Source organism: Stegostoma tigrinum, chromosome 18, assembly GCF_030684315.1.
Source record: "Stegostoma tigrinum isolate sSteTig4 chromosome 18, sSteTig4.hap1, whole genome shotgun sequence".
Taxonomy (NCBI): domain Eukaryota; kingdom Metazoa; phylum Chordata; class Chondrichthyes; order Orectolobiformes; family Stegostomatidae; genus Stegostoma; species Stegostoma tigrinum.
The window spans coordinates 44149151-44160060 of NC_081371.1; the positions used below are offsets into that span (position 1 = coordinate 44149151).

The following is a 10910-nucleotide window of genomic DNA, read 5'->3' on the forward strand; positions in this document are numbered from 1 at the left end:
ACACATGTCAAAGATATGGTGATAGTGTAAAAACGGGCTCAGGGAACCTCTGAGCCCAAATCCTCTTTCATTAATATGATCTGAAATGTAGGTCCACAGATAAATGAATTTTTTTTTACTCTCAATCTGCCTCAGTTCGTTGCACTCTTAACTTTGACACAGACAAGTTTTGGGTTCAAGTCCCATTCCAGGGTTCAAGCATAAAAATCAACACTGATATTCTATTACAGTATTGTGGGAGTTGTGCACTAAAAAAAGCCTCTCTTTCAGTGAGGTGTTGAATCAAGGCCATGCAGCTATCAGGAAAAATAAGTGGAGAATGGTTCCAGCTGGATTCCATAACACATGAATAACGAATGTTATAAAATGCATAACATGCATGATAAAGATGTTGAGGCATCATGCAGAGCTCAAGAACGAAAGCAAACAGTTCTAAATTGTGCTTTGAAAAGAATTCAGCAGTATTAATTAGTTATTTTATCTACTTAGACTGAAGATGAAAAGAAAGGAAACAAAAATTGAAGATGGCATCAAAGGAGCCTGAGAACTGGCACTAGACTGGGCCATTTTGATGTAGGCAGGTTGTTGGAGTGAAGTCTATATGCCACCAAAATTCCATTGATATTCACTCGCCCTAGTCCAAAATTTGTATCTTTCCCTTGTTCCCCTCTAATCTCTTCTGATGTCCTCTGAGCTCATCCTGTCGATAATCCCCTTAATTATCAAAGGAATCAAGGGTTATGGGGAGAAAGCGGGAGAATGGGGTTGAGGAACTTATCAGCCATGACTGAATGGTGGAGCAGACTCGATGGGCCAAATGGCCTAATTTCTGCTCCGATATCTTCTCTTATAAGACCCATTTCCTTATGAGCAATCCCATTCCTGCTGCTTGTCCCTAAAGTAGTCCATATTCTGAACAGTGATCTCTCTCTCTTCAGGTGCAATCCTGCCCTCCTTTAAATCTGCCATCATTTTCCCAGTCCTTAAGAAACTACACACTGTATGCACCATCCTTGCAAATTACTATTCAGTCTCCATCCACCTAATTTTCAGTAGACATAGTCTAGAGCCTCAGGTTATACTGCACTTGTGGTAAAGCTACATTAGCACAGCCAGACCAAATCAAAGGCAACTTACAGCCACTTACTTCACAGCACATTGTCCTGGAATATCAGAGGCCAAAATCAGAAACAAGAGGAAATTTGAAAACTTCAATGATGTGACCTGCACATTAACTCTGAATGCTATAGAAAGAGTTGTCATGGAGCAGGGAGAAAGTAACAGTTTAATCCATTTTGTCCCTTTTATTGGACTGATCTAAATGAGCATAAATAGTTGGCTTCATAAATTCTTGAAATGGAAAATATAATTTAGTAAATGACATGGTAAGTTATAATGCCTATCCAGTTTGCTCAATGGGTGATTTGATTAGAGATATCTAGAATATGTTCTTCATACACTACAGGTTTTATTTGTTGTCTTTAAAATTAAACAATTGATTTTTCTTTCTTACACACTCATTTGTTAGTATGTGTACTCAGTGTAGCCGGAGCCCCTACTCCATTTGTTTTAAATAATAAGCGCAGGTAACATACATTTTTACATGTTTACAAATTCAGGCTTTCACAGGCACATTCTTAACGTCAGTCACTCATGCCATAAATCCATCTTTCAGTTAAATAACAATGTAACTTATAGATTTGGTTGACTCAGTTGGTTGGATGACAGGTGTATGATGCCAACTGTGTGAACTCAGTTTCTGCACTGGCTATGAAGGGCTCTCCTTCTCAAACTTTCCCTGCCTGAGTGTGATAACCCTGAGGTTAAGCCACCACTAGGCATCTCTCTCCATAATGACTGGGCAATCCTACAGTCTGGCAGGAATCTAGCGACTTATACGCTTATACACCAGATTCCGTGGTGACTTTTCAGAGGTTAGTTGACAAATTTGATATGAGAAGGCCATATTTTGAATAAGTAAACAGTCTAATTTTATAGCAAGCGAACATTTAGACATGACCATACATTCTGTTTATATGCCACCAAAATTCCTTTGATATTCACTCATCCTAGTCCTCAATTTGTGTCTTTCCCTTGTTTCCCTCTAATGTCTTTTGAAGTCCTCTGAGCTCATCCTGTTTGCATAACACAGAATGAGCATTGGATCACAATTGTCTATTTAGACAAAGCAACTACTGGCATTCTCCTTCCGAGCCTGAAGTATGTTGAAAATGCAGTACTTCCTTCTCTGGTTTTTCATAACACTAAAAGAGTAGAAATATAGTATCCCAATACATTGGGTGTAAATCGATTGCTAACACATTGTTTTCATTAAAATAAAGTTTATGTGGGAATGAAATCAAACATTAGCTCATTAGCATGTATTTGCATGAATGTCATCAATTATCACTGGCCAGACCAGGATTCATTGATCATCCCTGATTTCCATTGAGAAGGCGATGGTGATCTTCCTCTTTGAATCACAGCACATGGTATAAGTAGACCTGTTAAGGAGGATTTTGTCCCAGTGGCATTGAAGTCAGTGTGAGAATTCCTTGACAGGATGGTGTTTGGCTCACAATCTGTAAGTGGTGGTTGTCCTGTATTTCTACTGCCCTGCCCTTCTAGGTGGTAGAGGTCACAGATTGGAAAGTGCTGTATAATGTCAAAAACAGATGGGGAATGGAAGTAAATTTAAATTAAAATTGATTTTCCAATACTTAAACCCAACTGTTCCATCTCACTTAATTGCGCCTTTCAGGCTTTGAGGATGCAGGAAGTAAGTTTCTTGCTGCAAACTTTCAAGTCTATAACTTGCTTTCTGAGCTACAGCATTTAAAGCTGGTCCAGCTCAGTTCCTATCAATAGTGACCACCTCCTGACATAGATAAATGAGGATTCAACAATGGTAATGCCACTGAATGTCAAGGATCGCAGGTAGGATTCTCTCATTTTGGAAACTATCATTGTCCGGTATTTGTTTGGCCCGAATGTTTTTGGCACCATGAGCCCAAGCCTGAACATCGTCCACCACTTGCTGCACTCAGGCACGGACTACTTCAGTAATTGACAACTCACTTGCACTTGAAAGATCAACTGTTTCTCTCTCCATGGATGACACCAGACCTGAAAATTTCTGTTCATATTTTCGATCAGGATACATCAATATATTGATCTTTGATGAAAATTAATACTTTACTTGCTCATCACCATTCAATTCCTCAATTGTCATTCCACGTGTCATTTGTGAAACAGAACGATAATAGAACTGTTCATCTAATTACTGTTAGCAAATTGATTTAAAACCACAATATTTTCCATTGCAGTGAACAGAAGCACACTTAATTGAGTGATGTCCTTAATAGTCCAGTTAAGTACATCAGTTACAAAAAGTGCAATGAACAATGTAAGTATTTGTTGAGAGCACAAATAGGACGGTTCAATTGCAGAATTGTTGGAATCACATTCAGTTCCAGTGGATGAGAAACAGAACGTATGACTTCTTCAGCAATGTCTAATTTTTTTTCATTCTTTCATGGGATGTGAGTGTTTCAGCAAGATCAGCATTTATTTCCTATACCGCTTCCTTCTAAAATTCACAAATAGCACTGTACGTTTCTGCCTGTTTCAACCCAACTGAACTTACATCTTCCTGTCTTTACCTATTTCTTTCTCCCCTTGTCCTGTCTCTTCTAACAACCTGTTACTTCACTAATTTCTGCTTCCCTTGGTCTAACTGCTTCCTTCTCATTATGATTATCAAATCTCTCTCATCTGGTTAATCTGTATGCTCTCTACTGCTTCCTTGAACAAAGGCCCATCTACTACCACTCTCCTTTGCCTGGTTGAACTTGTTATCTTGCCTCCTGGCCCAGTGGTAGGGATGCTAACATTGCACCACAGAATTAAAGACAGTTGTTAACAGCCAATCCTCATCACCCATTGGTTTAGATTTCAACTGCCTCTCTTTTCTCCTCTTAAGGATCAGGCAACACAGAGTCAAGCTGATTATTAATTACACACATGTGCTGATCACATGATCCTTTCTCCATACTCACTCCATCGAACCTACTCAGAAATTATTAATTCTGAAGGGTCTAGGCCAGAAATGTCAGCCTTCCTGCTCCTCCGATGCTGCTTGGCCTGCTGTGTTCATCCAGCTCCACACCTTGTTATTTCTGAATGCTGACTGGCTGCTTTCAGGTGTGCTAAGCGTATAGGAGCAAAGGAATATGGGCCATTCAGCCCATCATGGCTGCTCCACAAATTACCATGATCGTGGTTGATCAAACGCTTCAATGCTTTTTACCCACACTATCCTTATAACCAGTTATGCTATTGATAATCAGAAATCGTTAACCTCTACTTCAAGCATACTTTAAGACTGAGCTGAGAAAGCCCTTTAGATTGTGAATTTTGGAATTCTCTACCTTCTAACTAAATGATTTCTCCTCATCTCAGTCCTACGTGTTATCACCCCAATTAGGAAGCGTGATCACTTCCTAATTGCATCCCCTGGTTACAGACTCCCCGATCTTCTCTGGATCTGCTCAGTCTAACCCTTAGCTATTTGTTGATTCCAATGAAGTCACCTCTCACTCTTCAAAACTCTGGAGAACACAAGCCTAGATTTTCCAGACTTGTTACAGGACACTAGTGATGCCAAGAATAAGTCTGGTGCACTTGCATTGCATGGTGATAATATCCTTCCTGATATAAGGAACCAAAACTGCACACATTGCTCCAGGTGTGGTCTAACCAAACTTCTGTACAATAGAAGCAAGATTTCACTACTCCTTTACTCAAATCCTGTTGCAATTAATGTTACATTAGTATTCCTAATTGCTTGTCATTACCTGCATGTTAGCTTTCAACGAGGACACTTATGTTTCTCTGTACATCTACACTCCTCAAACTCTTAACATTGAAGAAATACTTTTCACATCTGTTTTTCCTAACAATGTGAATAATTTCACATCAGACAGGTCAAAAGTCTCAAGTATCTGTGTCCAATAATAGAGGGCTATTACATGCTGTTGTATTATCAGCCCAATAGAATTATGTCATGAATGTCATGGAAAATGTATCATTAATGCATCAAGGTAAAATGAGGTGTTGAAATCAAGACATGCAGTAGGAACACAGACATTGGTGACTTGTCCTTTCAGATGAAGTGAGAATAAAATGCTTCCCAAAAAGCTATACGGCTTAGTTTTGCTTTTACCATAGACAACAATGATAATTCATACCTGCACCAACATTAATTCAAACATGTTTAAATAATACAAGCATTGGTCCGAGTGAAAAATATACCTTTTTTGTCAGTGTTAACCAAAATAATATTTTATCCCATACTTAGGTATTACAGAAAACGAGGCAGAGAAATCATTGCCTTGTCTAATATAGACAGTGCTGAGAAATACAAAGTGTTCATCATAAGTTGTCAAAGGAAATTCAATTATTTTCTCACAGCAGATCTGACAGTAATGCTGAGGATAAGAAAGATATCAAAACCTGACCAAATGGTGGAAAGTGGCAGACCCAGGAAAGACGCTTCATGGTGGCCATGTCCCTACCGGTAACCCGCCTCCTATTAAAAACAGGAGCTGAAACTAACCCAGCCTCAATGTTGCTGAAGGTCTCTCTCAGTCTTTGCATTGTTGACTCTAATCAGATAGATCAAAGCAACCTAAATCTCATCACTGAGGCAGCTCACAATCAGATCTGGATAAAGTTATATCTAAACAGTAGAATTAAAGTGCATTCTGAAACAAAAATAGGAAAATGTTGAGCATATTCATCAGGACAGGCAGTATCTGTGAAACAAGAAGCAGAACGAAAATTTCAGGTTTGATGACCATACACTACTGAAACATTAACTTGCTACCCTTTCACTGACTCTGCATGAGCAATTGAATATTTTCAGAATTTTTTTTCTATTTCAGATGTGCAGCATTCACATTATTCTTCTGTTAAATGTATTCATTTGATTGTACAATTTGTTTTTCACTCACTCTTGCACAACAAATAATTTCTGCTTAATCTCCATCAAACAAACATTGATCTAGGCTTTGTACATTTGGCACTGCTGCACAACTCGGGCGCTGTGTTTCGCACAAAGAGTCACAAAATCTTTTAACTCACTTAACTGACATTTTGCCAGCTTATATATTTTTTAAAAAACCATTATTACAGTATCTTATGCATTGGCTACTTCACTTTTCTGATGCATGCAAATTTAGAAAAATCACATAGATCAGAGTACTGTTTTCACTGCATCAGTGCATTTTTCCATGAATAATATAGAAGATCAGTTAATAGCCCATTCCATGAAAAGGGAAACAATTGGGGCTAATGCTACATGGCTGAAAGAAACAGCTTCAATATTTACAGTGAATTTAACTTCCTCAAGGTGTCCCAAAGTTTTTCAAAACCAAACTGATTTTTTTAAAAATATGGTCTCTGCTCTTTTATAGTCATACACTGCAGCAAAGTCCCAACAACAGAAAATGAGACAACCAGTTAATCACTTCTGGTAGCAATGCGAGTGATTAATTTGACCCAAACACTGACAATGCTGAAGAACTCAGGTCTGGCAGCTCCTGTTGTGTCAGAAATAGCTCCTGGACCTGCTGAATGTCTCCAACTATCTCTGTGCTTGTTTCAGGTATCCAGCGTTTAGAGTATTTGGTCTTATAACGGACATTGAGCAAACCATTGACTCTTCTTGAAAAAAACAGTCTCCTCAGATACTGCACAATGTCATGCATCTTTTATATAAAGTAATTGGGAAGTAAACCTTTTTTTCATTTTTGGCATTATTAATTACAACTAAAATAATATTACTCATACCTACTCCCAGGTCTACTATGTCATAATCTGCTATATAGTAAAACTCCCTCAATTCTATTCACCCTCAAAGTATTGCTATCTTCTAACATGTTTAGGAAAGCTACCATGAGATTGTTCATTAAAGCACAACTTTATGCTGGCTTTGGGGCTTCTTGTGTATTAACATTAGAGTGCAAACAAGGACCTATTGAAGTGAGTTTGTCTTATTTTAAAGTAAAATATTGAAGTGCCAGAATTCTTCATAGGTCTGTGCTCCAGCCCAACAGAATTAGAATACAATATTATTGTTATTTAGCATTGCTTTCTGGAGAATTTTATGTTTTGATCCACAAGGAAGGGAGATGACATCAAACCCTATTCCAGGCATCTCAGTGCCACCAGAAAAATGAGTTTTTCACTCTGTCAAACTGAAGCGAAATAAAAATCTCAACCATCTTTGCGAAAGAGGTCAGCACAATTCAGCTCGACCTACAACGCTCTATTTCCTCATTATCATGAAGTGACTTATTTCCTGGAAAGAATGGACCTTTTCTTCTGCATTCAGAAGATGTAAACTTTGTTGGCTGGGCCAGCATTTACTGTCCATCTGTAGTTGCTCCTAAGAAGTTGACAATGACCTGCCTTCTTAGACTACTGCAATCCATTTGCTTCAGGGACACCCATAATGCCATTACAGAGGGAATTCCATGATGTTGACCGAGTAACACACAAGGGTCAATGATACACTCCCAGGTCAGGATAGGAGTGACTTGGAGGGGAACTTGCAAGTAGTGGTGTCCCCAAATGTCTGCTAATTTTGTCCTACAGGATGGTAGTGGCCATGGGTTTGGAAGGTACTGTCCTGCTGAATTTCTACAATGCAACTTGTAGGTGGTACACACAGTTGCTGCTGTATGTTGGTGGTGGGCATAGTGAATGTTTGTTGATGTTGTGCTAAGCAAGTGGGCTGTTTTGTCCTGGATGATTATTTACCAAATTTGTACTTCTCTTGTAGCTGTAACAATTGCAGAATAAATTGGAACTTGGTAATAATCCATGTTTAAACCATTTGAATGGAAGCTAACCTAATAATTTAGCAACTTTTTAATATAAACACTAGCCTGCCAGCACACTTTGTGCACTTGCAGTTTGTTGTACAGAACTGCCACATCCGAAGCAGAAAGAGCTGATTTTACATCTATATATTAATTGCCAGTTTAACTACGTTTTCTATCAATACTTCTTAAAAGATTTTCATGGCTCCAAGATTACTCCTGAATCTAATTTTAAATCAGCCTCAGAGAGCACAATGCATTTCTAGTTATGCTGTACATTTGGCATGTGAGAAATGTGAACCTTCACACCATTATTAATGTCAAATGCGCAGCGGAATACTGCTGTTTATTTCGTAGATATGAAAATCTGGTATCAATAGCAGGGCCACGCAGACAGGACACTGTTTCCCCATTAGCTCCACATTCAACGCACAGCGTTATGATTTTAAAAAAGTTTTTAAATGGATTTTGGTTCAATTGTCCCATTAATTCTGTCCAATAATTAGAAGTATTACCAGGAGAATGAGCCTACATAAAGAGTTCTGTGGATCTGTGCAAATTTAGTTACCTCATGTTCCTTGGTATGTGCAGACATGATTACAGCAGCCCCTACTGGCACTATGTTAACAAACTATATACAGGGAGCACGGGAATTATTAGCTGAAAGATCCAAAGTCCTTCTAGTTTGTCTTTTTATAGTCATATATGTGCACGGTACAGTGGTTATGGATGCTTCACTAACCATAACCATTCCTCTCTATTAGTTCATCTTCAACAGATCTACATGTGATCTTGTTGTAGCACCATTAGCACACAATAAGTCTGAATGTGGGACATTTCTCCTTGGTGCAGAGAGACTAATAGAATGTGTTGGAAGTCTATATCCAGCAACTGATAATGAGTATAAAACTACACTTGCCATTAACAACAGCAATTCAAAATTACATTAACTTTTAAATAGTTGAAGAGTGATAGTTAAACATCCGATGTGTTGCCAATTAGGATCATTGGTACATCTACAACTTTCCCTTTAAATTTTGTACTCAATGACACTGAGAAAATGGGTCATCCCGTAATATTCCAAAAGATGTTTTCGGTTAGCGCATATATTCCAGCTGCACTTTTGAGCTTTTCTGTGACTTTACAATCATCCGGTACAATTACTACTTTTCATATAAAGAGCAATGAAATTGCTCAATAATTTAATTCACATTTATGTTACTATTTTCTAATAACCTAAATTGCTCGTTAACCAGTCAACTTTTGGCAAACTTACCTTCTCTCTCCATTTGCCACATAGGAGCTCCGAAAGAAGCCAAGTAGTTCATCTGCTATTTTGGCGCTGTATTTTATTTTTGCGGTGTAGTGTTTCTGTGCTTTCAGCTCCCTGGTCAACATAATCACTAAAACTTGGTTCTGTGGATATAGGAAATATTTTCTAATTCCAAGATAGTCAGAGGTGTTTGCAACAGTGACCTCCACCCCTTCAACTGGCAGCTTGTCTGCATGCAGCACAATGTGTTTTGTAGGTTTTACACAGTACATCCAAATGCAGACTTCTCCAGTGAAAGTAAAGTTGTCCATGAAAGCAGTTATGTTCAGATCATAATGATAGGGTTTTATTGAAGTGGGCAGTCTCAGCTGTGTCCATGGCTTTCCAGCAGTTTTACTAGGATTGGGATTACTGAGGACCTCTCGAGTCTGGTTGAACTTGACCCCGCTATACACAGTGGCATTCCCTAACCTGTTGCCTCCATCATTAGAACACTCATCAAACTTGACACTCAGAAGCACAGCTATAATTGTGACTATGATGAGACCCAAGATAGAAATGGCAAAGCCCAGCACAAGCCTCCTGTGCACCGTGATGTGTCTTTCAGTGGTCCTTGGTCGTACCATCACAGAGTCAGCCCATTGATCTGACAGACCCCGTCCATTCCTCATGGAGTCCTCTTCGATTACCATCTGTGTGAAAGACATGCTTTTGTCTCGTTTATCCTCTAAGGCCATCACATACACTGCTGCTAGTCTTTAAAAAGGTGCTGGTTACAAGAAAGAAAATGGAGAAAAGAGTGCTTCCTTGGTTCACAATCTAATTCAGTCACACAGAAGGAGAGTTGATCTTTGCACTGATTAAGAGTAAAATCCAATTTTCTGTCAATGAGGGTTTTGTTCGATTGCATCTAATATTGGTCCGTAAATCAATAACAGAAAAGGGGGTTTAAAGAGATGCTGTTTGCCAAGCAACAGATTACATTCCACTTGTCTCCTTCACGTTCATGTTTTCTAATATTTCTGTCTCAGTGTTTTAAACTGAACGACCTGGCTGTTGCAGTGGATAGAGATGAGGGGTCTTGGCACTGGCAAATCACCATGTCGGGTCACTGAATAATCAAAATGTCATAGTCCTCGGGGCTCCTGGCCAAGCCTCCCACAGAAGTGCAGACCACCAAAGGGACAGCTGTCACATCTCTGCAACCTGTCAGAGAAAAGGCATTCAGTTAAGAGGATGAATGTGAAACTCTGGCAGAAGACCCTGGATTACCAGAGAATTGGACTGACGATCATCTTGCTACAGGTTGGTATTGGTCACGCCCATGTTTAATAGTAAATCAACGATTCTCCCTTTAACTTCAATCAGCACTCCTTCAGCCCTGACTCCTAAAACATAACTGAAGGGAAATAGTAAATAGTTGATGAATAGTCACGATGACGATTCACATTTGAACCAGCCAAGACCACAGTGATAGTATTGACTGCCGTATCTGATTAAAATGCACATCTAAAATAAATCGTAACAGCAATGAAATCACGGAAAACCTTGTCGCTATTATTAAGTCCTGTGCACATTAACACACTGGTGAGAAGGATGGCTCTACCAAACAGCCAAGATGTAGCAAAGTAAGCAAGAGATACCGTCCCAGGATCGTGTCCTCGGGATTCCAAAGTCTGCTCCCAGTGTCTCTCAATTTGCTACTTGCTTTGCAGACACCAAAACATAAATTTAACAACAACCCTGAGACC

General features: G+C 39.0%; 1 protein-coding gene across 3 annotated transcripts in view; it reads right to left on the bottom strand.

The window, feature by feature from the left end:
• LOC125460815 (thyrotropin-releasing hormone-degrading ectoenzyme-like) overlaps positions 1 to 10910 on the bottom strand; it is a 105614-nt gene that overhangs the window by 93575 nt on the left and 1129 nt on the right. For all 3 annotated transcript variants that reach the window (XM_048548819.2, XM_059652478.1, XM_048548818.2), the window contains one exon: positions 9163 to 10365. In XM_048548819.2, the coding sequence (XP_048404776.2) occupies positions 9163 to 9896 (734 nt within the window). In that variant the 5' untranslated portion in view covers positions 9897 to 10365. The remainder of the gene's footprint in view (positions 1 to 9162; positions 10366 to 10910) is intronic.